The sequence below is a fragment of the Girardinichthys multiradiatus genome, chromosome 11, assembly GCF_021462225.1.
Source record: "Girardinichthys multiradiatus isolate DD_20200921_A chromosome 11, DD_fGirMul_XY1, whole genome shotgun sequence".
In the NCBI taxonomy this organism is placed as follows: domain Eukaryota; kingdom Metazoa; phylum Chordata; class Actinopteri; order Cyprinodontiformes; family Goodeidae; genus Girardinichthys; species Girardinichthys multiradiatus.
The window spans coordinates 34,158,983-34,186,876 of NC_061804.1; the positions used below are offsets into that span (position 1 = coordinate 34,158,983).

Here is a 27,894-nt window from a genome sequence, read left to right on the forward strand (position 1 = left end):
CAGCCAATGGGAGGGACTAAAAGTGTTCATCACCTACTGCCTGACATTCTTCTGTGTCAGACTGGTTGGAAACGATGGACTTGTGTTCAGAATGTGCAGCTTTTAACGCCTCGGTTGAAGTGTGGAAGTGGGCTGAGGTGCAGCTGTAATTAAACACGAGTAAGTATATTTTTAGACCTTGACATATTTCGCTTCGTTACGTTGTCACAGTGACGTGACGATAGTCTTTTAACAGATTTCACGCTCTGAGCTTCGACAACATAACATTGAACTAGATTCAGTGCTCGTCTTCTTAAAGCCGGAGTCAAAATCACTGCGTGACATTTTACGCCTTCTTGTAGACGGATGTGTAGTTTTATGGCGGACTGAGACGTGGTAGGAAACCGAGGACTGGGTGGAGACGAGACAAACTTTAGCTCGCATCCTTTCCAGACCAGACTAACCGTTTTATAAAAGCTCAAATCCCTCTCAGCCGCTTTTATTCGGGTTGTTTAATCGTTTATGCTGATTTGTATGTCCTTTACAAAACTCTCAGATGGATTGTAAAACTTCAGCCAAACTTAAACGTCTTCTGTTGTCAGAAAGGAAAAGCTTTTCCCCTGAGTATTTTTTTTTCTAGTGGACTTTTAAAGTTGCTGAACAGTTAAACTGACAGAAGAAGAAAAAAAAAGGACATTGGCTCTTTTAAACTTGCTCCAGGTAGGAGTTGACTTTGCATTGTTGTTTTAGTCATGAAGGAATTTATTACAAATATCCATTTGCTTTCCCCCCTAGGTGGCGTTTATTTGCCTCAATTTGTTAATTAAAAAGGTCCAGGTTTATAAGGAAAACCTGCTATATACCCTTAGAATATTCCAACATAACAGATAATATGTATATATTTTTAACATTTAATTGGAAGATCAAACATGCAACTAAATATAATCCTCTGCATTTAAAGCTTTATTTTAGAAATAAACATCAAGCTGAATAGTCTGATTTAGTGTTGAGTCCTGTATGGCCAGTTTCACCTGTGACCCAGGTGTGCATGTTGCAGGACAGTCCATCCTCTGCATGGGTTGTTGGTAGAAACCACATTTCCAATGTATTTGGTGGATTTTTGTGCAGAAAGTTAACGTTTGAAAATTCAGTGTTACTTAAGTCTTTCAGCTTTTTAATGCATTCATCTGAATCAACAAGTAAATGTATTTCAGTGTGTAGAACAATCGGCCCTTGTACCCACATAGATTTATGACCCTGGGAATGCTTTCTCTGGCTTATGCTTTAAAATTCACTTTAGGCTGGTCTCATCGTGTCATAGGTGACACTAGGTGTGTAACCCACATGTAACCTGAGTAAGTAGTTTGGGCAAAAGTTCACAGTAGACTTTACTCCTTTTGAAAACTAAACAGACACAATCAATCTACTTGTGTCTGTGAGGAATGATAAGCCTCACCTTCGCTGTTTAGCTCTGAGCCAGTGCACAGTTCTTTATGTGCTTTGAGGCACGTTTAAGCAAGTTCTCCTTTTGAGTCTTCAGACTGAGCACTGGATTCGTCACACATAAGAGCATGAGTGTCACATTGTTTAGTGTCAGCATTCTTTGCCAAATAAATAATGTCTTTATCAGAAAAAAGAACAAAACAGCAGAAGTGAAATACAGTCACATGATAAACTATTAACACCCCACAACAACAAATGTTAATGTATTGTATTAAGATTTTCTTTGCTGGACAAACATAAAATAGTAGAAAACTGTAAAATGGAAGAGAAAAGGACAAATAGTTTTCAAACAATTTCACAATTAGAAATCTGACAAGTGTGGCGTGTCTGTATTCATCCCCCTTTACTGTGACATCCATAAATTAAATGCAGTCAACCTGTTTTTAATTTAATCTCGGTTTAAATCCACCGGCTCTTTAAAGGTTTTTAAACGTTTGATAAGATTAGTGATCAAACAGCATAATTCAGGGTTAGCTTATGAAGCAATATCAGTGTTCCCGTTGTCGTTATATTTGAGGGACACCCTGCCCCTTTAATAATCCCCTCCGCCCACCCTAGACATCAAGTTCAAAATGTTTTTAAATTTCTTCTCTAAATAATGTAGATCACAACAGAAGCCATTTAAGGTTACCTTTCCTTTATAAAACAGGTCTATACATTGTTCTTTTATGAAATAAACAAAATGATCCTGTTATTTGTTATTTTCACAACACTATGTAATTTCTGCCTTTACTATTTTCTGCTCTCTGTATCACTTGTGGCGGGGTTCTGCCCTGACGTGGAGACAAACGAGACACGTGCGCGCTCACAGGTGAAAACAAACCTTCGCCAGTAGACACAGACGGGTGCTGGAAAAGATGTTGCAGCCACCTGCAGAACAAGCTTAAATATTTTTTTTTTATTTTTTTATTTCCCCCAGAGTTGTCAGGATAGCAGCTCTCACTCGCCTCTGAGTTCTGTTGCAGGCGAGTGAGTGGAGTAGGAATGTTCTGTCGAATATGCCGAAACCGATTAAATCAATCAATTGCTATATTGCTGTTATTAAAAGTAAGTAAAAGTTTACCTTTTTTTGTTTTCTGAGCAGGTGACACTCGAGAAATTGGCAGTTTTCTTGTAACATTAGGTTGCTTATCTGGCATTAGCAGAGCTGCAGTACACCGTCAATCTTTAGCTTTAAAAACTCTAGGCGCTGTGCGCAGTAGGGGTGTGAGCAGCGTGTACATGAGTGTGATTGACACTGCTAAGACATTCTTCCTGGCTCTGATTGGTTGTTTCTGACCAGGACCAGTGTATTTCTGCAAATGGCAGTAGGACCACTAAGCCAGAGGAGCTAGATTTTTTTCACAGATTATCAGTCTCATATTATGCTGTCAGGACATAATAACAGTTTTAACAAATATATTAAAAATGCACTACATTTATAAAAGTTATCTACTGCAGTTTTATGTGTTGGTTAGTACCCCCCCAAGACAACAGAGGGGAAACACTGAATATGTCAGTGTAACATCTCACATAGTTGTCAAAACTGCAAACCAACCAAGACATGGCAGCCAAGAGGTCCATGGTACCTCTGAAGAGACTGGATAATTACAAGTACATGTCCCTGTAGGTCAAATAAAGTAAAGCCCCCCCGAATTTGGAGCTTTATAGCTGTGAAATACTACTTTTCTTATTTTTTGTCCATCTTTGAAAGGACAGGAGAAAAATGCTTATCACTCATTATGTTCTCATGGCCTCAAATAATGGACTTGTGTCTGTACTTGTCCTGTTAGATCTCAGTGCCGCATTTGATGCAATCGATTACAAGATTTTCTTAGAAAGGCTGGAATGTGCTGTAGGGATTAGGGGAACAGCACTAGGTTGGTTTTAATATCACTTGTCTGACAGATTCCAGTTTGTTCATGTAAATAATAAACCCTCTTCAAACTCCAGGGTTTCTTGTGGAGTGCCACAGGGCTCATTACTTGAGTCAATTCTCTTAACTATACGCTTCCAATTTATAGAATTATCAGACATGGGATAAATTTCCACTGTTATGCTGATAATACCCAGCTTTATTTATCTATAAATCCTAATGAATCCAAGTAGTTTGATAGACTACATGCATGTTTTAAATACAAAAAAAACGGAAAAAGACTTTAAATTTTCTGCTTCTAAATTTAGACAAGACAGAAGTTGTTGCTTTTGGACCGGAGTCTTTGGAAAAAGAAGCTGCTTAGTCAATCAATTAATTTGGATGGCCTTAAACTGGCTTTAGCTAATATTTTTCACCAGGACGTGCCGTCTAAATCCCATATTAAACAGGTTTCTAGGATTTCCTTTTTCCAACTTCGGAATATTGCCAAAGTTAGAAATGTCCTGTCCAGGAGTGACGCTGAAAAACTACTCCATGCATGTGTTACTTCAAGGCTGGACTAATGTAATTCTTTACCATCAGGATGTCCACAAAATGCAGTTAATAGCCTTTAGGTGATCGAAAACGCTGCAGCAAGACTTCTGAAGAAAATTAAAAAGAGAGATTTCTCATATCTTAGCTTCTCTTCATTGGCTCCCTGTTAAATCCAGAATAGGATTTAAACTTCTCCTTCTCACATATGAATCCCTTAGCCGTTTTACTTTTCTTTCACATCGAACGTACTTTTGGATCGGTGTTTCTGTGTTCTTTTCGCGTCTCTGCTCTGTTCTCTCAAACTCCCAGTGGGTCGTGGCAGATGGCGGCTCACACTGAGCCTGGTTCTGCTGGAGGTTTCTTCCTGTTAAAGGGCAGTTTTCCTTTCCACTGTTGCTACATGCATGCTTAGTATGAGGGATTGCTCCAAAGTCAACCACACAATGCATGCAACTTTCCAGGAGTTAATTCTGAAAGTCAGTAACTTGATGCAATCTGCCAGGTTTCCTTAGAAATCGTTTAAACCAACTTGAATGACAAACTTAATTTGACTGCATTGTGTGATAACTAGGATCAGATGGAATGTATGTACTTGACTTGGAATCTGTATGATTCGATTATTGACTCGTAAAGTGCCTTGAGACGACATGTTGTGAATTGGTGCTCTATAAATAAACTGAACTGAATTCAATTCAATTATAGGCTAGTTATAGATTGTGTGAGAGAATAAGAGAATCTTGTAATTAAGTACATATTTTTGATTTAATTTGGAAAGTTAGTAAAATCGTATCTTTTCATTTTCTTTCTTTAATTTATTGTCTTTAAAAACATCTTCTAATCCAACATGCAGCTCTTTTCAAACACAGCCTCATTTGTAAAATGTTTGACTACATCAGCTGTGTAACACGAGGTGCTTGTGATTATCTTACATCAGAGTGGAAGTGCTCTTTTTATAAATAAAAATCTGATCTTTTGTTCATGTTGCAGCTCTTCAGATCTCTAAAACGTTTAGCACCATCACAGATGGTGTTCCCACTGTCATTTTCTGTCTGCTATCCAGCCTCCCGTGAGCTTGTTTTTTCTTTAACCTGATTTAAGTTGGAAAAGCTGTGACATAATCACACATTTCCTGGCTTGGAAGTACAGTAGATATGGTTCTGCTATATTTCAACCTCAATTCTTAGTTCTTCTTTCACTGTCTCAGATACACACACACACTCCTTTTCTGTTGCCCTGTTTTCCTGGGAAGAGCCATTCATAAACATTTACCCACACACCACACAAAAAGCCCCATACACACCCTTATTTTCTTACTATTAGCTGTGTCCTCGTTTCTCATGTCATCCTGTTGATCAGTAGGTAGTTTCATCTTTGTGTGACATAGGCTATTTTTGATGGTAATGAAACAGATTCGTTTTGTGTTTGAGTCTTTTTTTCTGTGTAATTATGGCTTGTCTCCTTCCTCTGTGATTAGATTCACATTGCGACCATTTGCACGGTCAGATTATTTATCTACCGTTCTTCAGATATTGAAACTGCGCCACTCAGCTGTGTTACATCAAGTTTGGCTATAATAAGTGTTAATTCTGTGCTTGTTTGGAAATCTAGTGGTAGGGGTCTTGTTATTCCCTTAGGGAAAACCGAAACATATCATGGAGCCTCCTAATAGTGATATGATCCACGCCTCTAAAATGGCTAGCCTCAGGACCTCAGAATTTCGGTGAGAGTGAATTGATGTATCTTTTTGTCATGGAAGTAGCATAAATTCTACCAGAAAACAAAAATCTAACTTTTGTTTTATATTTTAATTATTCAATTTTGGCAAAGTATGTTTTCTTGTGCCCCTGGGGTATAAAATATGACACAGCACAGTTGTCCAATTCTCTTGGAAACTCATTGAAATGGAAAAGACAAGAGAACATGTTGTTCAAAGAGACTAGATGTCTGTTGATCATTGTAAGTCAGGAAATGGCTTCAAGAAAACAGCTTTTCATATGACAATGTATTCCAAACCTTTGACTGAAAGTAGCCACCTTTGGCAAATACAACAGCTGAACACACTTGTGGCTGTCTTTCTACAATAGAAATCAAATGTTTTTCAGAAAGTTCTTCCCAAATCTGTTGCAGAAGTTCCCACAAATGTGTCAGTTGTAGGTTTCTTTCTTTTCACTCTTCTGTCCAGTTCATCCCAAACCAACTTGATGGGGTTTAGGTCTGGAGACTGTGCTGGCCACTCCATGTTTTCAAGCTTACCCTCTCGTTCTTTTTTCCTGAGGCAGTTTTGGCATAGCTTGGACTTGTGTTTTGGGTCATTATCTTGCTGTAGGATGAACCCTTGACCAACTAGGCACATACCAGGGAGTATTGCATAATGCTGCAAAATGCTGTGGCAGCCATTTTGGTTTCAGTCTGTACAAGTCACTGACCCTGGATCCAGCAAAACAGTCCCAAACCATCACACCTCCCCCTCCATGTTTGACAGTTGATGTCACACACTGTGGAACAATCCTTTCACCTATTCGACGGTGTACAAAGATCCAGCGTGATAAACCAAAGATTTCAAAATTAGATTCATCAGTCCATAATACTTTCTTCCAGTCTTCAGTAGTCAAATGGTGGCGTTTCATGGCCAAGGCAAGCCCTATAGTCTTATTCTGACAAAGGGGCTTTCTTGCTGCAACCCGTCCTGTCAAACCTGCTGCTCGAAGTCTTCACAGTTGAAACTGAGACTTACTACAACTACTGTTAAGCTGTGCTGGAAGCTGTTGTCTCAGAAACTTGTCGTCCGATTTAGTCGTGGCTTTGGGTCTGCCAGACCACTTCCTGTTAGTTTCCCCCAGTTTCTGAGTGCCTTTTGATGGTGAAGAAAACTGTACTTGCCGACATCTTGACTTTCTTTGTGATTTCTCTGTTGGCAAGAGTTACATTTTTAAGTGTTATGATGGTCTGTCTCTCCTCCAATGTTAATTGCCTTTTTCTTGCCATTTTTGTAGCAACACACTACCTTCTGCAGTACATTACTGTTCAACTGATGCTCACGAGGGTATGTTACCACAGTGTGTTCCAACACTGCTTTTATGCAAACTGAGGGGGTTGTAAGCAATCAATAAAAGTTGGAACAACTGTAGGAATTAGTAGCACCAGCTTTCAAGGCTTGATCGTTGTGGCAGAACAGCTTTAATTTCATATTCCCTGAAAAATACATTTTTGTATAATTCTGAAATTGATTATTTTTCAGTTTTTGGGTAACTATCCTTTTTTTGACCTCTGGCAGTTCAGCACTTACCTTTTGTACCATTTAAAGCTATTCATAGGACTTAAAAAACTTGAATTGCAATAAATAACTGGAAAAATTGTTAGGTTCTAAAACTTTTGACCAGTAGTATATTGTTGGTAACAGACTTGTATACCTGAATAACATTAACAATAGAGAAAACAAAAATAAAACTTAAATAGTAGTAATAATAACAGTAAGAACAATAATGGTGTCATCCAAATTACGCTAGTAATTATTTGATTTTGCATAGCCTAATACAAAAGTGAAATTGGTATAAACTGTAATTTATGACAATAAAAATAGTGGTGGAAAGCAAAAACAAAAATCCGAATTATAATAATATTGATAGTATAAATAAATTCTTAAAGACGAGGAAATAAATCTTGTAGTGCACAGTTTGAACAAACTTTTCCAAGAATATAATAATAATAATAATACATCTTTGTTGTCACTGTAACAAGAACAATAAAAAACAATAATTTATAAAAACAAGATTTATCATCATTGTGTTATTGTAATATTAAAATTTACTTCTCCGCCTTTTTTCAGACAGCTGACAGGCAATGGTTAGCAAGAGGTTGGGGAGGGGCATAATTGCGTTGCTCCATCCATATAGCTGGAAAAAACTGCAGTCGATGTCTACTTTTTGCACAGCTTTACCCCAATTGTTTTTCTTCTGCAATGAACTTGGGGTTCCACCGATTGTATCAGTTATGCTACAAATAACTGGTTGAAGATGATGGTTGTGTTTCAAGTGTTGAGCAAAACTGATATCTTCCTTTCACTCGTGTTGCCAGAACAAAAATCTGCTGTATTTAGTACCAGAAAATGTGACTTTAAAATCAAACCCACCAAGACTTAAGGACAGTATAAAGAGTCTGATCTTTGTTCTATTCTATGATATCAAATGTTTTGGCTTTTTTTTTTTTTTCCATTTGGTGGGGTAGCTGGAAATTTCTGCAACAACACGATGGCCAGTCCAGAAGACATGATCGAGCCAGCGGCTGTGTCCTCAGTTGTACCCCACCTTAGCAGGAGGCGCTTCTTGCATGATAACCACGATCTGAGTCCAGATGAATTAGACGGCCTCATAAAAAGTAGTGGTAAGAAAAAAATAAGACCTAATGTATAAGCTGGCTGCTGAGGAAGGCTTTTTGTTAATGACAACTCTAAACATTTTTCTTTTATTTATCTGCATTTCAGAGGGCCGTCCTTTCACAGTGGTTCATCATCTGCCTGAAGTTAAAGATCGTGGTGTACCTTACTTAATGACCGGTACTCCTATTACATGCAAGGTGGACAACACAGAGAAATACACCACCCGCTCAAAGGTACATCTGTTAATACTCTTTTCATTGTATCTAAGAAACCATTTTCACATCTTTGTTCACTAGCTGGTAAAATGCTACTGGTACATATGATGGAATAAATGTAGGGTTTGTAAAAGGATACACATTTATTTTTAATAACTCACTCATAACATGTAAGGTGGAAAAAACAGGGTGAAAAGAAAGTATGCCTATAGGAACATTGTTTTCTCTGACCGCAGAAACTCAAAAATGTTCTTTATACATATTCTACCTGCTGTATTTATATAATTTCTATATCTTTTGTCTTTATCTTTTTGAACTGTCTATCTTTCTTTCTGTCTCTCTTTATCACATATTTTAACTGTTTCTGTATCTATTGTCTTTCTTTCCTTCTCCATCCATCCATCCATCCATCATGTATTTATTTATTTTTGTGTTATAAAGCCAGGGTCATTATTTCACCTCCGACAGCCAAGCCAGTACAAAACCTTTTATCCGGTGATGACTGGACTTTAGGTGCATGTCTTTAGGAGTAGGACAGTTGGGGGGGGGTTACCTCCTGGAAAATGGTAGCGGAGACGCTGGTTATTAGATGGTCCCGTTACACTATCTGAATCAGGTTAAGGTGTCTGAACTTTGATTAGGCCATTGCAATGTATTATTTTCTTTTTAAATATTTCTGTTGTGAATGTGTGGCTGTGTTGGAGACCATTGTCTTATTAATGACCTAAAGTTTGACCAAGCTTGGGTGCCAGACAGATTTGACTCAAAAAATGTTTTGTTATATGGAGGTGTTTCTTGTTGATTGATATACTTCAGGGGCTCCAACACTAGCTCATTATGCCACCTCTACACCAACCTGTATTACATTTGGTTTATGGTGTTTTTCCTGTATCTGGTTTTCATAGTTCTGGTTAATGTTTGATTTAGTTTTAGTTGAATGACTTTAAAAGCTTTGATTATTTTTCTTACGGCTTGGCATCAGTGTGCTTTGCTTTTCCTCCTAAGCTCCAAAAGACATGAGTCTAAGTGGAGGGTGTAGTTGAATAAAAGTGATTTTACTATGAGAAATGTATACATTTCACATTTACTTCTTGATTAAATTTTGAAGTGAATAAAACCCATGGACAACAGTTTAAACTCTTATGAAAAGGCAGATTAGAAATACAAAACAATTTAAGATAAATCTAAATATTTTTTTATTAATACAAAAGTAACTATGATAATATTGGATGTTAAGCTGTAAATCACGTAACATTCTGTACTCTTTTTGTCCTTTCTTTAGTATGTCATGTTTGTTATTTAGGCCCATTGTTCTAATTTACATAATTTGAATATTATGCCTCCAGGTGGTGGTAGGAACCCTGTACACTCTGCGGTTAACTCATGGACACTTTCACTGGGAAGTGAAGCGGAAGTACAAGCACTTTCAGGAGCTTCACCGAGAGCTTTACAAACACAAGATGATGCTTCACTATCTGCCTCTGGGAAGGTCTGTATCTCTGCTGATGTCTGCCATCTAAATCAGCATCCCATTCATGGGGATGTGCGTTTGAAATCTGAGTGATGTGCTGCTTTGAGTTTTTAATCTTAGCCCTCCCAAGCACAGATTACTTTGAATGTTTGGATTCTTTTTGTTTTTTCCAAAGGTTTGCAAAGGACCGGCAGCAGCTGATGATTGTCTCAGAGGTAATGCCCACCCTACAGGGGACAGAACGCACCAGAAGAACCTCAAGCAAAATGGTATACAGGATTCAAAATCTTTAATTTAAATTAATTTAAATTTAATTCTTTTCACGTTGTTGTCATGTTACAACCACAAACTTCATTGTTTTTGTAGGGATTTTATAGACCAGGGGTCAGGAAGACATTTACGCCCTTGTTCCTTCTAAATAAAATGTATCTAGAGTCGCAAAATCTATGCAACCCTTCAAAAAAAGTCTTTATGAAAACGTTCTAAATTTACTTTAAATATCAAGGCTGATAAGCTACCACAAAGAAGTGCATCACTGTGAAGTGGAATGAAAATTATCCATGTTTTTTTTATTGTTTACTGTTTTACAGATAAAATCTAAAAAGTGCAGCATGCCTTTGTATTTAGTCCCCTGTGTCAATACTAAAGAACCACCTTACGCTGCAGTTCCAGCTGTAAGGCTTTGGGAGTAGGCTTCTACTTGCTCCGCCCATTGCCGCCCATTGCCTAAGCTCTCCCACAGCATCATGCTAACACCGCCGTGTTTAATCATGGGTATGGTGTATTCAGGGTGTTGTACAGTGTTAGGTTTCATTCAGACATAGTATTTAACATTAAGGCCAAAACATTCAAGGTTGTTCTCATCTGACCAGAGCACCAAGCCCCACATGTTGATGTATCACATAACTTTTTATTGCTTTCTTCCTGCCACTCTTGAGGGTAGAGCTGCATGATATATTGAATTACCATCATTGTCGCCACAAATGGCCCCCGGGTCAACATTGGACATCCCTGGTCTAATACATAAAATCTCAGTTAAATGCATTGAAGTCTGCAGTCATAACATGAGAAAATGTAAAACATGTAGGTTGGCTGCATATTGCTAGATACTGTAGTTCTCATACATTCTTGTCTTAAACATAAAAATCAGCAAAACCTACAAACTTCTAGCTTATTCTTGGACAGAAATTTAATAAATGTTATTCTCTTACTGTACTTAACAACTGTCACTTATTTAACTACTTTATCCAATTCAGAAATACCTTGAGGAGTACCTAAATGATCTGCTGGAAAATGCATTCTGTAGAAATGATCACAGCATGGTAAATTCCTAAAAATAAAAACATTTTTTTTTACATATTCAGTGGGTGATACACAGTCTGCCATCAAATTGCATGACTAAATTCCCTTTCTCTTTCTCAGCTTGAATTCCTCTCGGTCAGTGCCCTTTCCTTTGTCACTGATCTGGGACCCAAAGGCCTGTAAGAAAATAAAATGTGTGTAAATTAAAGAGACTCCTCAGGAGATGAGCAAATGGCAAAGGCTTATTGTGTTGTATATGTGGATTTGTCTTAGAGAGGGGCCGATCATGAAGAGGTCGGGCGGTCACCGGATTCTGGGTCTGAACTGCATCGGCCATCATCAGGTCTGTTTTCGCTGGTCACACCGCTGGTTGGTGGTCAAAGACTCCTTCCTCTTGTACATGAGCCGAGACAACACTGAAATCAACTTTGTGCTGCTTTTTGATTCAACGTTCAATGTAAAAGTGGGTCATGCTCACACAGGGACAAAGTATGGAGTCTGCATTGAGAACTACACAAGGTATGCCTGCTTTGCGTTTTTAGTAAGCCCAGATTTGAGAGTATTTTTGCTGGTTTTAATACACTCCTGGGATGTTTTTTTTTCCAGGAATTTGATAATCAAGTGTAGCAGCTACAGACAAAGTCAATGGTGGAGCCATGAAATAAAACGGCTGGCTCAGTCCTGTGACTTTCTGAAAGAGCACCGCTTTAGAGGATTTGCTCCACCGCGAGAAGACACTCTTACTAAATGGTCTGGACCCTGATCCACATTAAATCCAACAAATGCAATCAACTTTTGTTTTTCCTCTCAATTAACAGTTAAAAGTTTTTATTGTTTATTTGCTTTCATTTAAGGTATGTGAACGGGAAAGACTACTTTGCAGACCTGGCTGATGCCCTTGAACAAGCTAAGGAGGAGATTTTCATCACAGATTGGTGGTAAGAGAATATTCTGATTTACCCAAACACAAATGCTTATATTTATTCTCTTTTAACCCTTGCATATTTTATCATTTTTTAAACTACAAACTTCTATATGTTTTATTGAGATTTTATATTATGGACACAGTTGAGGGCAGAAAATTATTATTATTATTTTTTTCAACCATTTCTTATAGAGCAAAATCTTCACCTTCTACTCTGATACCCCTGAATAAAATTCACTGCAGCCAATTGCATTTCTAAGCCACCTAATTATTAAATACGGTCCAACTGTGTGCAATTTAATCCTGAAAGAAAACCTGTTAGAGGCTGTAAAAGACTTGAGTCTGGGGCAGAAGTTCACCTTCCAGCAGGTGATTGGCCGTAAAGGAGACATATCATGCTTTTAAATCCTTCCTTTTTACATTTACATCATTCAGTTGTGGTCTATATAAAGTGGAACTGCAATGATTTGGTCTGAATTCCTTGTAATTGTAGCTCCACAGGCCCCTTTTTTACCTCTGTTCTGATGTGCGTCTGAGAGCAACTCATTTTGGTGCAGTTTCTTTAAATGCGTTAGAGGCCCTTCACACTGCATTTAACCCGTTCAACCATTTTTGTAGTTTGATAACAAATATCTAGCGGCGGAGAAAGTAGACAAACAGCAAAAACAATGTAAAAATATTATTCAAAACACACAGTACTGTTATGTCCTCAAGGAGCCAAACGCAGCACACAGCACTGACAAAACAGAAGGCACGAATGTATCCTCTTGCAACGTCGGCATACTTCAGCTGGTACTACAAAATCACTGCGAGAAATAAATAAGGCGATACGCGAAATTGATGAGCTACAAGTCCATGACCTTTTTATATAGCTGTTCCGCAGCAAATACTGTAACGTAACAGTTGGAAAAACATACCAAATTAGAGAGAAAACTGAATTGACTGAAAAATAAAACCCAAACAAAATACAAAGATATCTTCGCAAAACCTGGAGAGACTAAATTCAACTTTTCTGCACTTCTACATACTCCAGGTACACAGCAAAATGTATTTAGGGGTTAAAAAGTGGATTTTGCATATGTCCCCTTTAAACATGCAGCAAGAGTACAAATGGTTTAGATTAAAGTATATTCATGTGTATTAGAATGGCCCAGTCAAAGTCCAAACCTAAATCCATTTATGAATCTGTAACAACAGTTGCAAATGTATGTACACAGATGTTCCATTCGGTCTAAGTGAGGTTCAGCCATTTTGCACATCTACAGACAAAGGTCTTAAGATATACAAAGCTGGTACCAACATACCCCAAAATACTTGCAGCTACAGTTTTAGCACAACTTGGTTCTACAAAGGGTTCACTCAGGGGAACTGAATATATATTTTATTTCACTTTGCAGTTTAGGAAAGTGAAAGAAGTTGGTTGTCACATGACAAAAAGAAGAAAAGTTCAAAAGACTTTGGCAACGCACTGTATAGTAAAGCCTGTATTTTAAAGGTCAGTAGAATACAGTATAATTTTTTTTTTCTGATTTGTAATCTCTATCAGGCTCAGCCCTGAAATCTTCCTAAAGAGACCTGCCACTGACAACCACTGGAGACTGGATGAAATACTTAAACGAAAAGCAGTAGGGAGTCGCTTTGTCTTACTAAAGATTTATGTGGTTATTTTAACGTAAACCCGGCTGTTTTGTTTCAAAACCACATAGCCTCTTGTTATGTCTGCAGGAACAAGGTGTCAAAGTATGTATCCTGCTTTACAAGGAGGTGGAGGTGGCGCTTGGTATCAATAGTGACTACAGCAAGAGGACTCTGATGAACATCCACCCAAACATCAAGGTCTGTGATCTCCCAGGTGTAAACTGAGTTGCAGAGTTACATCTGTCTATTGTGCTTGACTAACAGTTAGGTCCCCTGTAATCCATCAGGTGATGCGACATCCGGACCACGTCTCATCTGCGGTGTTCCTGTGGGCTCATCATGAAAAGATGGTGGCCATTGACCAAACTGTGGCCTTTGTAGGGGGAATTGACCTGGCGTTTGGCAGGTGGGATGACAGACGGTATCGGCTGGTTGACTTGGGTCAGGCAGTGACGTTAAATGGGGAAACGGAAAAGCAGCCAAACAAAGATGCAACTGTAAGGATGCATCCTGTTGGTGTTGTTGCAGTTCATGTATCAGTGTGTGTTTGGTAAGCCAGCCTTAAAATGCTGCAGAAATTAAACTGTGACTATGTTAAACAGGACAATCGTGCAGCTGATGGCGAAAACACAGATAACCAAACAGAAAAGGACCCAACTAATCTGGCCGGTAACACTAAACTGTGGCTTGGCAAGGACTACAGCAACTTCATTAAAAAAGACTGGACCCTATTGGACAGGCCATTTGAAGGTACTCTAAACCTCTTTCACTAAATTATGTATGGCTCTAAAACGTTTGCTCACCAATGTTAAAATGGAAGGTTTTTGTGATGTAAAAAATAAGGCAGTGTTATTTTTATGCCTCTTACCTTTCAGCATTGGGTCCCATGAATGTATATTCGGTTCTCAGACCATAATATGTTTTTCCACAAGCTTTAACAATACAAGGTGGCCAGTATTTTCCAGAAATTCCTTCGAGTGTTGTTGTCAGCCTCTTGGCAGCATCCCCAATCATTTTCAAACAGATTTGTTTGCTTTTTAGTACAGCTGGAATTCTAAAATGGGTGTGCACAGTTATGAGATCCACTGTAAAACCACAGAGGGCTTCTGAGTAAGAGGATGACAGGAATACCTTTTGGTTATGATGTTTTTGTCAGATAACATCGACCGTAGTAAAGTTCCTCGCATGCCTTGGCGTGACCTGTCTGCAGCTATGCATGGCAAAGGTGCCAGGGATGTCGCCCGGCATTTTATCCAGCGCTGGAATTTCGCAAAGGTAAGGTTTTACACTTGTTACAACATATGGAGAGTGCAAATTTTTTATCCCAGTTATTTTAGAGAGAACGCCTGTAACAGATGCTTTAGGGAACTACATTGTATTACTGGACTTTCCAGAGCATCTAATGAAGTAAATGTATGATTTTTCTGTGATTACTAAAAAAAAACAGAAAAGTAATTTGGAAGTAAACATAACTACAATATAGATTTTGTGTAATTCTTTATTGATTTTGATTCCAGCCATTCAATGGTAATTTATTCCTTAGATCTTCAAGATCAAATACAAGGATAACTTCTACCCCTACCTTCTCCCCAAGTCTCACACTACGGCAGATTCGCTGCCATTTACTGTGCCTGGGTCCCAGAAAGCCAAGGTTCAGGTACTTGATTACACATGCGCACACAAACACACACACACGTTACACAAGGCTGACACGTGCAAACCTTTTGCAAATAAATCCAGCGTTTATTGGCCTCCGAAAACAGTTAGAAGCTGTCCTGCAGAAGCATCACGGTTGGTTTAGTTCATTCCAGGTCTGCCAGGAGGTCTACTCTCTGTGGGATTTTCCTGAAAAATGTCCAAAGGGATTTGCTTGGAAGGCATCCTGATCAGATGATTGGAGCCTATTTTTATGACCTACAGAGGGAAGTCATTTCAACCGGTTGTACTATTTAATTTCCCTTTGGGATTAATAAAATATTTTTGAATTGAATTTGAATTTAAAGATCTTGTTCTTTCAGTCATGATCCATATTTCATGAGCATAACCCTTAACACTTGGCTGTGAATCGCTCCAGTGCATGTTGAAGATCATGACTTGAAGGCACAAACAAAACATCATCTGCAAAATGGACAGATGAAAACCCTGAGGATCCGAAACCAGACACCCTCCTCTCCATAACAATGCCTTGAGATCTTGTCTGAGTGTACCATGAACAGGATATCAGGGACAAGGGGCAGGTCTAGCAAAGTTCAAGCTGCATTACAGTGCCTTGCGAAAGTATTCGACCCCCTTGAACTGGTCAGTTTCTTTCCACATTTCAGGCTTCAAACATAAAGATATAAAATAAAAATTTTTTGTGAAGAATCAACAACAAGTGGGACACAATCGTGAAGTGGAATGAAATTTATTGGATGTGTCAAACTTTTTTAACAAATAAAAAACTGAAAAGTGGGGCGTGCAATATTATTCGGCCCTTTTACTTTCAGTGCAGCAAACTCACTCCAGAAGTTCAGTGAGGATCTCTGAATGATCCAATGTTGTCCCAAATGACTGATGATGATAAATAGAATCCACCTGTGTGTAATCAAGTCTCCGTATAAATGCGCCTGCTCTGTGATAGTCTCAGGGTTCTGTTCAAAGCGCAGAGAGCATCATGAAGACCAAGGAACACACCAGGCAGGTCCGAGATACTGTTGTGGAGAAGTTTAAAACCGGATTTGGATACAAAAAGATTTCCCAAGCTTTAAACATCCCAAGGAGCACTGTGCAAGCAATCATATTGAAATGGAAGGAGTATCAGACCACTGCAAATCTACCAAGATCCGGCCGTCCCTCTAAACTTTCATCTCAAACAAGGAGAAGACTGATCAGAGATGCAGCCTAGAGGCCCATGATCACTCTGAATGAACTGCAGAGATCTACAGCTGAGGTGGGAGAGTCTGTCCATAGGACAACAATCAGTTGTACACTGAACAAATCTGGCCTTTATGGAAGAGTGGCAAGAAGAAAGCCATTTCTCAAAGATATCCATAAAAAGTCTCGTTTAAAGTTTGCTACAAGCCACCTGGGAGACACACCAAACATGTGGAAGAAGGTGCTCTGGTCAGATGAAACCAAAATCTAACTGTTTGGCCACAATGCAAAATGATATGTTTGGCGTTAAAGCAACACAGCTCATTACCCTGAACACACCATCCCCACTGTCAAACATGGTGGTGGCAGCATCATGGTTTGGGCCTGCTTTTCATCAGCAGGGACAGGGAAGATGGTCAAAATTGATGGGAAGATGGATGGGGCCAAATACAGGACCATTCTGGAAGAAAACCTGTTGGAGTCTGCAAGAGACCTGAGACTGGGACGGAGATTTATCTTCCAACAAGACAATGATCCAAAACATAAAGCCAAATCTACAATGGAATAGTTCACAAATAAACGTATCCAGGTGTTGGAATGGCCTAGTCAAAGTCCAGACCTGAATACAATCGAGAATCTGTGGAAAGAGCTGAAGACTGCTGTTCACAAACGCTCTCCATCCAACCTCACTGAGCTCGAGCTGTTTTACAAGGAAGAATTTCAGTCTCTCGATGAGCAAAACTGATAAAGACATACCCCAAGCGACTTGCAGCTGTAATTGCAGCAAAGGGTGGAGCTACAAAGTATTAACACAAGGGGGCCGAATAATATTGCAAGCCCCACTTTTCAGTTTTTTTATTTATTAAAAAGGTTTGACACATCCAATAAATTTCATTCCACTTCATGATTGTGTCCCACTTGTTATTGATTCTTCACAAAAAATTAGAATTTTATATCTTTATATTTGAAGCCTGAAATGTGGCAAGAGGTTGAAAGGTTCAAGGGGGCCGAGTACTTTCGCAAGGCACTGTATGAGCAAACTTGATTTTTGTGCCGAGAATCCAGAAGCCGTTCTTGCTTTGGCCATGCGAGGACCCGATTGCCATTAGATGCAACCCAGGTATCCTACTCCTGCATCTTCCCCACAAAATCCCTTGAGAGACACGGTCAGAAGCCTTTTCCAGATCCAAAAACACATGTGGCTAAGACGGGTAAACTTCTGTGAGCCCCTTAGTAATTTGGGGGTAAAGATCTGATCCACAGTTCCATGGCCAGGGCAGAGCCTACACTCCTCCTAAATCCAAGGTTTGACCATTTCTTTTTAAACACCCAAGAGCAAACTTTCTAAGGAAGCCGGAGAAGTGTGATCCCGTGCTAACTGGAACTACTCCGTCATGGCTATAGGCAAACATTGTCTGGACTAGGGACACTAGGGCACCCTTCTGGAGCCAGGCCAGGGGGGAGGACCTCTGCAGCCACCTGTTGGTCGAGTTTTAGCTTCTGGGGCCTAGTCCATAGAAGTATCAAGAATTCCCCTCCATGTGGGCCCACCTACTGTGGTAGGAGGATCAAGGTTTGGGGCATTGCAAGCTGGGATGCAGACCAGAGCAGAGGCCTTGGCATGCCATTTCCTTTAAAAAACTGTTCTTGTTATGGTAATTTTACTGTTTTACAGCGTAAAAAAAGTCAAAATAAAATTTTGCTAGAAGTCAAGGAAGGTCTGTCTGTCAAAGAGCCAGTAATTAAATTCTTTTAATAAGCACTTCAAATTAAATGTGCATTTTGAACTATTTTACAGCTTTCTTGAGCTTAACATGTTGTGAAACACTGACCTTCTTGCTTTACTTGCTGCAGACGGATCTTGCTCTGGATATGTCTGTTTAGTTTATGTAGTTATTGTAGCTATTCTAACATTTTTAATGTGCACTTAATTTCATTAAAAAGGTTTTCTTGATGAAACCCAACAATAAATTCTTGTCACTACAGATTTTAAATCTATTTTTGTAAAGTTCTGACCCTCCGATACCTAATTCTGTGCATTTAGAGATTGGTGATAATAAACAGCATTCAACACATTTTCTTTTGGTCGGGAGTGGTCATAGTTTAAATGACATGCAGAAAAGACAATACGATGTGTTATGGATCATTTGCTGTAAAATTGGGTTTCCTTATCATTTAAAATAGAAACAGAATGAAAACAAAGTTAACTTTTCAAACCATTTTAGCATCTTTAATCAGCAATTAACCCGTCTGTTCAGTCAATATTACTATCTGTAAATGTAGACCCTTACCTTAATTCTGAGATTTTCAAAATACTGACAGCATTTACAAATCCATCATGTTCCAGGACAGACAGAGGTTAAGTCCCTGCGAATAAAACGGAGCGGCTCTGCTTTGCTTCCTGGGATTTCCTTAGTTTGGTTTCATGCCCTATTGCTACTTTGCCAGTTAAGCAAAACATCCTCAAAACGGTATGAATTGATGTCCTGTAGGAGATTGCTTCTTTTCATACCAGAAAAAGCAATGTATGTAATTACCAAATCTGCAGCAGTATCAAATGGTGAAGGAGCGAAATGACCAACACCTGCTGAAGTCTAGCTCTTTGTTTCTGCAGCCTGAATAAAATGGCTTCGTATACTTCTGTGCCTCCTAGGGTGTGGTAGGTTTTTACAGCTTTCATGCAAACATTGAGTAAACTAAATAAAGACAGATCTTTCATCATGTCCTGCACAGTAGATACCTGAAATTAGAACTGGATAGCTTCTTTTTTCAGAATGATGGTAGCAAAATAAACACCTCAGTGATTAGACAGTACCAGAGATGGGCCTGACAGAAACCAGAATCTGTTGGTCCTGGACAACAGAGAAAACTCCCAGAGGCTTTAATTCAGGCTATTGTGTAGAATCTCTGTCTGAAAGCCAGTGCTCTGGTGAGAAAGAGACACTGCGATGCACTGGATGTAAACGCCGTGGCATAATGTAACGTAAGAAGATTTGTGATGTTAGTGTAGACAGGCCATTGAAACTGAGCTTGAATGTCCCTCCTGACGTCGGCTGCAGTTCAGATTTACACAGGAAATCATATGGATCTCCTCGCAACAAAGAGACTGTTCTGGCTTTTATGCACAGAAATTCAGTGTTCAGAGTTTGTACGTTACGGCAGATGGTGGAAAAAAAAAAAAAGTAAAGCCTGTAGATTGAGATGACTTCCAGCTTATTTGTCCTCTTCAGCCGAGCAAGGGAAAACACTATCATGGAGCTGGATTGATAGGAATAGAAGCATCTTATTTGCAACAGGCTTCATTAAACCTGGGGTTTAGATTGGAAGACAGGACTTTGATTGGACCTGTCCTAATTAACTGTTAGAAATCGTGATAGCATTAGGGTGGCCTGACCTGACACTAAATGGAAGGTCAAAATGTACTTTTTATCAGCATTATGTACTTGTGTTTTAAATTGTTCAAACATTGATCACTGGGCATATACGTACCAAAAGCATAAGCTGATGATGTGTTTACTTGTTTTTAATTTTAATGGGGGCGGTGGTGTGTAACTGACCCTCGTGGCCCCATTATGTTGTTGTTTTCGTGCTTGCTATTGTGGCTGCTTTATTCAGGTTTCATGGTTTCGGGGCTCTCTGGTTACCTTTGATGTTGGTGTTGGAGCAGGTGTGTTCTGGTTTCACTGTAACCGCCACAAGCCAAGCATCCTTAACCTCATATTGTGTGTGGTTTTTTTCGTTAGATTTTGGTTTGTTTCATTTGCAAAACCAAAACATTTTCCACTTGGTAAGATTGTATTGCTCATCTCTTTTCGTAATAAACTAAAGGAGTAGTATGAAGTTTATTAGGAATATTTTACAGGTTTGAATAAGTATGAAAACCGAAAGAGAGGAAAAACATTTTTGTATTTTATTTCTGGTCCCACTTTCTAAAAGTTTTTTTGCATGTTTTTCTACATTTACTATGTATCTTTGTGTTTATACTTGAAAATTTGAGAACTCTGGGAATTTGGGTCTGGAAAAGTATTGACTTTGAAAACAACAGTTTGCTTTATTTCCTCAGGTGCTGCGCTCCGCTGATCAATGGTCAACAGGAAGCTGTGAGAACTCGATCCTACATGCCTACATTCACACTATTGAGAACAGCGAGCACTATATCTACATTGAGGTAAAACAGCAGCATTTATTTATTCATTTATATTTATTGGCAGCCTTGGTAAAAGTTACATTTCATAATAAAATTATTGCATTCCCAAATAGTTTTATCACAATCACCATAAACCCTAGCCCTGATTTTGATTGATGCTTTTTCAGCTGATTGCACAGAGAATTATTATTAGTGGAAGTTTATAGATGTGGTGCTTTATTAGGTATGTGTCTAAAACAAATTTATTTCATATATGCGAAAGGTTTGGTGCCTAAGGGTGAGGTTTCATGAATGCTCTTTGCCAGCTTCCTATCTACTTTGTCCTTCGCCTCATACTGAGTCACCATCTGGCTTTTCTCTGCCCTTAGAACCAGTTCTTCATCAGCTGTGCTGAAGACAAGGTCATCCACAATAAAATTGGGGATGCAATTGTGGATCGAATCCTGCGAGCACACAGGTGGGATTTCTCTCAGGAGAGAGATTTATATAGTGGTTTATTCATGTTTTAACGGCACATTTGTTAAGAATCATGTTAAGAAGTTTTGTTTAATTAAATGTGGGTTCAGTGACCTTTTTAGTTAAGATTTAGTTTACTATCCAAAGAACAACATGTGTCAGTTTTTCTGTTTGTTTTTTAATTAAATTTTTAATCGATATTTATTCAAGACTAACTACCCTCCTTAACAAGCTTCCTTGCACACATACCTCTTTTAAATATATCCATTTTGTATTTTATCAAATTCTTCACTCTAAAGTGTTTATTTGTAATATGGTTGGCTGCTGTGAAACATTTGAGTTGTATGTAAGAACACTGTGCATTTTATAATTATCTGGCATCAATGAAACATTTAGAAATGGTTTGAAAAGTACCAGAGCAGTCTGGAATAACCAGGTTTCATTCTTAAAGATCTTTACCAACCATACAAGTAAGGAATATCTATGGAAACAAAATCAGTTGGAAAAATTCAAACTAGAATATAAACACTCATGCGACTTAGAGTTTTGAAGGTCATTGCTAGCATCACAATGGCTTTACAGTTCATGTCAGTATCTATCGCAGCTTAGGCGTCATCAAAGTCATACTGTCTCAAACACTTATGGTTTAACTTCTTGAAATTCAGATGTAACTTGAATGCTTCAGAATCTATGTCGAAACCTGTCAAAAAAATCTGTCTGCTCAGATTGATTCTTGTGCCTCTTGTGATGTCATTGACCCAAATAAACTCAACGCATATTTGAGGTGTTTTCTTTCCTTTAGTACACCTTTTTATAAAACATTTTATTTTAAGAAATTTTGCCTTGGGAATCCATACCTAATTAAAAAAAGGTACTACCAAATGCAACATTGACAAAAAAACCACATATTTGAGTAAAGTAGTATCTGAACTGCTGGAACCACTCAGTCTTGTGTTTTACTGCAGAGAGCAGAAGAAGTACAGAGTGTTTGTGGTGATTCCTTTGCTTCCTGGCTTCGAGGGAGACATTACCACTGGAGGTGGAAATGCAATTCAAGCCATTATGCACTTCACTTACAGGTGAGATCCTTCTCCTGCCATTATCAGTCTGCTCTTAGCCTACAGAACAGAAATGGCACAAGAACGTATGACAATCATAGGAAAATTCACTTTTTACAATCTTTGGACTAGCTTTGAGAGACACTGTGACTTGTTTTTTATCATGAAGAATCTGTGTATACATGTGTATATATGTGTATAGTTGTATTTATCTTACTTCCAACCCTTATAAGAATTGCTGAATTATATTGTTGTTTTTTTTATTTGTGTAAGAACTATGTGCCGTGAAAAACACTCGATTCTGTCAAGGCTTAGTGAGGGTAAGTTTTTCATTTAAATAAAATCTAATACCATAACTACTGGTTTACTGTCAAAAAATGTCTAGTCCTCTGGTTGCCCTTCTGTTGCTCCATTACTTCTGTCTGCAAAGTAAGATTCTTATATTTTTCTAGATTTTATTTTAATTCCTTGAGGAGCTCTCACATGTGCATTAGTTGTTTTAAATAAATCATCCTAATAATATTTTCAATGGTAAATAAGGTGATTGTGATCTGTGCCCCAGTAAAGGACCAGTGGACTGAGTACATCACCTTTTGTGGCCTCAGAACTCATTCCTGGCTCTCCGGGTCGCTCGTCACAGAGCTAATCTATGTTCACAGCAAGGCGCTCATTGCTGATGACCGCTGCTATATAATTGGTGAGTCACCATCTGCAAACTCATTCAAGGGATCCAGTCCATCAAATCAGTGCAAGTTTTAGGTTTGTATTATTATTATTATTATTATTATATTGCCATTGATTTTTCTTAAAATCCACAAGGATGACGATTTAAAAAAAAGTCTGTGCTTCTAAGAGTACAATAACATCCATACTGCACAGGGTAAAAACTTAGCGTAAAACAAGGTGCTGCATCCCCCGTCTCAGCTTCTTGTTTGTATTTTATTTCTCGGATCAAGTCCCCTATTCTTTCATTCATGATATCTTTTATTATCACAGCTTATTGGACCAGAGAGGAAGGTAGTAGCAAGCTGAAGCAGGTGCTACATTTAATGTTCAATTACAAATTAAAATGTCAGTAGTTAAAGATGTTAATTACTCATAACTAATGGAAGGATGAAAATAGCTACTCTTTCTAAATATAACCAATATTTTTTTTTTTGCTAACAAAATGTCTTATAAAGACTTCAGATTTAAATAAGCCTATCTTTTTCATGTGTTTCAGGATCAGCCAACATCAATGATCGCAGCATGCTGGGCAGCCGAGATAGTGAGCTGGCAGTGTTTGTGGAAGATCAAGAGAGGGTCCCATCCATCATGGGAGGACAGGAATATGAGGCAGGACCGCTCTCGCTTGCTCTACGCAAAGAGTGTTTCAGGTCAGGACACAACATTGTTACTTGTGAGATAATGTCCTGGTTACGATCACGACTTCCTGTTTTATTTGTGTTATCAAACCCGCCTATTATCACTTAACACAACAGGGTATTTTTGCATATGTGTTTGGACACATGATAAACCTATGTTTATGTATAACATTTTTCAAGCGAACAAACTGAGAAAAATGTTAATATACAGTGCCAATGAAAAAGTATTTATACCCGATTCAACTTTTGCACATTTTGTTGCAGGTATTTTGAGTGGGTTTTATGTGAAAGACCAACAAACGTAATGCCTAATAGCGAAATGTATGGATAAATATAGGTTTTTCAATTATTTTAGTTTAGTTTTACAGGTAAACACCCTTAAAGGAAATCCTTTGCATTCAGTTGCCTTCAGAAGTCACCTAATTCGGAAATGGAGTCTACACGAGTCATTTTTTCTAAGTATAATTGTTAAATTGTTTCTCCTAGTCTGTTCTAGTGTTCACTTTACCGCAAAGTGTGTGTGAAGTACTTTCTTCTTCTGTTCCTGCCCATTGGGGTCCACCTGGGGTTTCTGGGGGCATCCGCCTGCAGGGCATATTTTCCTATTCGTGCTGATGGAGACAAAGTTGTGGAGAAGTCTAAAGCAGGATTAGATTCTGAAATAATATGCCAAGTTTTGAATGGTGTGTGTTCAATCCATCATTCAAAAATTTAAAGAGTAAGGCACTAGTGCCAATGTATTTATACATGGTCTTCCACCTAGAGGCTGAAAAAGACTTGAACCAAGGGTGGAAGTTCTCCTTCCAGCAGGTGACTGACCCTAAACAACCAGCCAGAGCTACATTGATATGGTTTAGCATAAATCGTAGTCATGTGCTGGGGTGACCAAGTCAAAGTCTGGACCTGAATCCAATTAAGAATCTGTGCCAAGACTTGAAAATTTGTCTGATCTTAAGCTATTTTACAAAGGAAAATGGGGAAAAATATTAGTATATAGATCTGCAAAGCTGGTAGAGACATGCTCACCAAAAGACCTACGACAGTAATTGCAATCAAGGGTGATTTGACTAAGTGCTACCTACAGAAAAATGTTTTTCTAATTGTGCATCATTTTATCTATACTTCACAGTTCTGTGCTTGTTTGTGTTGCATTATATTATATAATCCCAATGAAATACTTTGAAGTTTGTTTTGTAATGTAATATGATTTAAAAAAGTTCAAAGGGTACAAATACTTTTAGAGGCACTGTACAAAGCATTTCTTTACAAAGTTACAAAGCACTTATTAAAAAAAAACGTTTTGTGCTGCAACAGGGTTCTGGTTGGAGCAACTTCAGACCCCAGCATAAACATCGATGACCCAATCAGTGATCACTTCTTCTTCCTGACCTGGAATGAAACTGCTAAACTTAACGCCACCATTTACGACAAGGTAGAGATGAACGTAAATATCACATTACACCATCAGATCGAGGTTTCTTACGTCTCTGTTTTACCCGTCAGGTTTTCAGATGCCTTCCCTGCAACAGTGTTCACAACATGCAGCAGCTGAAGAACTACTGCTGCCAGGAACACCTCTGCGACACAGACCCCGAGCAGGCGGCAGAGGAACTGAAGGCCATCCGAGGGCTGCTGGTCCACTTTCCTCTGAAGTTCCTGTGTCAGGAAAACCTGCTGCCACCTCTGAACTGTAAAGAAGGCATTGCTCCTACAGAGCTTTGGACATAAACACAGGTCTACCCAGATCACGCTGCTACAACATGACACAGTTGTTGCTAACCTGTACCTAAAACCCAGCACAATAAATGAGTTAGAGCACTAGCCCACACATTAAATGAGTTTATGTGTCAATCCTAAATCTAGTCTGGCTCAAAACACTAAAAGTTTTATCATTTGTTAGAATAATAGATGAACTATGAAAGGCCAGTTTATTCATGATGTCTGTCACGTAACTTCTGCAATGCAATCTGACCGAAGGCACAGACAATGGTGTAAACTTATCTAAATTAATGTATGACTCTGGAGGGCTGCACGGTTGTACTGAAAATCAAGCATGATCTGGGAACATAATGTACATTTACTGGTGCAAGATTTTTATTTTGGTGGGTGGCTCAGTCTCTTTCTCTCACGCGCTCTCCCTCTCTCCCTCTGAGGCTTCACCTATCACTGCAGTGCCAGGAAACCTGTCAGAACATTTGTGGTTGTTATGGTGACGGATATAAAGAGATGACTGGATCGCAGCTGAAATAAAGGCTCAATAGGGCAGAAAAAGAGAGCGCTGATAGGAGGGATTGCTTACTAAATCGGGATGGTGTGCCAGGAAAAAAAGAGCGATATTTCTGATAGGTTGTGTAGGGACTAGTTACTTCTGTGTCATTTTTAAATTTTAATCTGGAAGAAATGTGAGTGGAAAAATATAGCAGTGTTGTTGAAATCCTGTTGGTTTTCGCATCTCTTTACGCCACCGTCACATCCAAATGGACTGCCTGCAGTCCAGTACAGAACATTCCACACACTCCTGGCATCTTGCAGCTACTTCCGTATTGTGTCTAGGAGCCATGAAGAGTCTTGCGTGTCTACCTTATGTTATATCTGCTCACAGGCATGAGACATTTATTGAGGTCCAGCTGAGAAGTTACATAATGTGTCTGACACACTTCTTTCTCCCCAACTGCTCAGATTGATCACTTGTTGACCAATATGCAAATCTCTTGCACTGGATTTTTTTTTTTTTTTACTATATTGTTTAATAATTTGAGGAAAAACTGTACTTACTGTATATAACCAATGACGTTTGTCACATTATAACCACAAACTTCAATGTATTTATTTATTATTAGGATTTTATGTGATATCCCAACACAAACTTGATCTTCTTCCATGAAAAGGAATGAGAATAATGCATGGTTTTCAATTTTTTTTGCAGATAAAAATCTGAAAGTAATTCCTGCAGTGGTACCCCTTCACTCTGATACCCCTAAATAAAATCCAGCGCAACCACAATTGGTTCAAAATTGACCTATTTAGTGAAATGCGAGTATTTTCGCATAGCACGGTAGAAGACAAAGAAAACAAAGGTTTTTACAAGTTTGAAAAGGGCTTGGATAGTGTGAAGTCTATTAGAACCGGTTTTAAAATTTCTTTTTCCTTAAAAATGTGTGGTTGATTTTTTATATAATTTTATGAATGGAACCTTGTTAGATTTTTAGAGGAGAAAATACTGAATGGTTATGTTCCTAACAGTGTCTGCATTGTATTTTTTTAGTGTACAAGGGGGTAAAACATTATTCACTAATGTGCACAATATTCCAAGTTGTTTTCCAAGTTGAGTTGTACAAAAAGTCAAATAAGATTTGATTCTTGCCAACAGCATTTTTCTGGTGGTGTCAAGCTGGTGTGATAAATATGACTGATGGATGACTTGTGTGAACTCTCTAAACACAAAGCTCATTTTACAGAGGAGCCAGACAAAAACCATGTGTGTTTAGACACAGATGTTCTGCTGGTTCTAGAAATAGTCACACCATGAAGGAAAAAAAACCACTGAGTCTTTGCACAGCAGAAGCTGGCTCTTTTTTAAACTGTTTAAGTGTAGGAAAAATAAATGTTTAAAGTGCTACTCTTTGTTATGGGTAAGCAGAAATGCCTTTAACTGACCAATAAGTGATCTTACAAGGTTTCTGTTTCTATTAAACTAATAACCAGCCTTTCAGTTTTATAAATTTACTACTTGATGAATATTTTTTATGGCATTTTATCCAAATCTATATTTACAATTTAAAACATTGTGGTCTATAGATACAATAAATGGGGCACTAACACTCAGGGTAGATCCTTTTTTTTTGATTGGCTTCTTAAATAACTTTAATATAGTTATAACATTTACTGTAAACTGTTGTTTTTATTTCTTCATACTCGTCTTTTAATGAATGTTGGATCATATCTGTTCTAATCTTGTTTTGTAACCAATATAATTGTTTAGACCTCTGTTGAAACCTTAACATTTGCTGTTTATTTTATAGTATATTTGTTTAACCTTCAATAAAAAATAAAATTCTGTGTAATTGGTTGTTCACATTTGTTAGTATATGGAGAGTCTATTAAGTCATAACGTAGACCTAGTAAAAGGATTGCTGTCACAATTAAAGATAAAGACGTAAATGTTTCCTTCTATCCCCTCAAACATACATTTAAAACACTAAAGGGAAAAAAATCAATT

At 38.3% G+C, this 27,894-nt stretch overlaps 1 protein-coding gene across 2 annotated transcripts; it reads left to right on the top strand.

The window, feature by feature from the left end:
- Positions 1-27,739, top strand: pld2 (phospholipase D2). Of its 2 annotated transcripts, none has more exons than XM_047379702.1 (24): positions 1-159; positions 8,096-8,251; positions 8,352-8,479; positions 9,808-9,950; positions 10,108-10,201; positions 11,189-11,254; positions 11,355-11,413; positions 11,508-11,753; positions 11,841-11,984; positions 12,089-12,172; positions 13,706-13,784; positions 13,885-13,995; positions 14,085-14,294; positions 14,400-14,547; positions 14,954-15,072; positions 15,341-15,454; positions 20,714-20,818; positions 21,166-21,254; positions 22,219-22,332; positions 22,585-22,631; positions 22,874-23,008; positions 23,534-23,687; positions 24,990-25,107; positions 25,179-27,739. In XM_047379702.1, the coding sequence occupies exons 2-24, from the start codon at positions 8,119-8,121 to the stop codon at positions 25,401-25,403; spliced, it is 2,865 nt and encodes a 954-aa protein (XP_047235658.1). In that variant the 5' UTR covers positions 1-159; positions 8,096-8,118; the 3' UTR covers positions 25,404-27,739. The 2 variants fall into 2 exon arrangements, with proteins under 2 accessions (XP_047235658.1, XP_047235659.1); XM_047379703.1 differs by lacking the exon at positions 1-159 and adding an exon at positions 317-699.
- The last annotated feature ends 155 nt before the right edge of the window (positions 27,740-27,894 follow it).

Coding starts and splice junctions, on each gene's coding strand:
- pld2 (XM_047379702.1), top strand. CDS start 8,119: ATGGCCAGTCCAGAAGACATGATCGAGCCAGCGGCTGTGTCCTCAGTT. Junction 10,202..11,188: donor GAAGAACCTCAAGCAAAATG/GTATACAGGATT, acceptor TATCCAATTCAG/AAATACCTTGAGGAGTACCT. Junction 23,688..24,989: donor CTACGCAAAGAGTGTTTCAG/GTCAGGACACAA, acceptor GTGCTGCAACAG/GGTTCTGGTTGGAGCAACTT.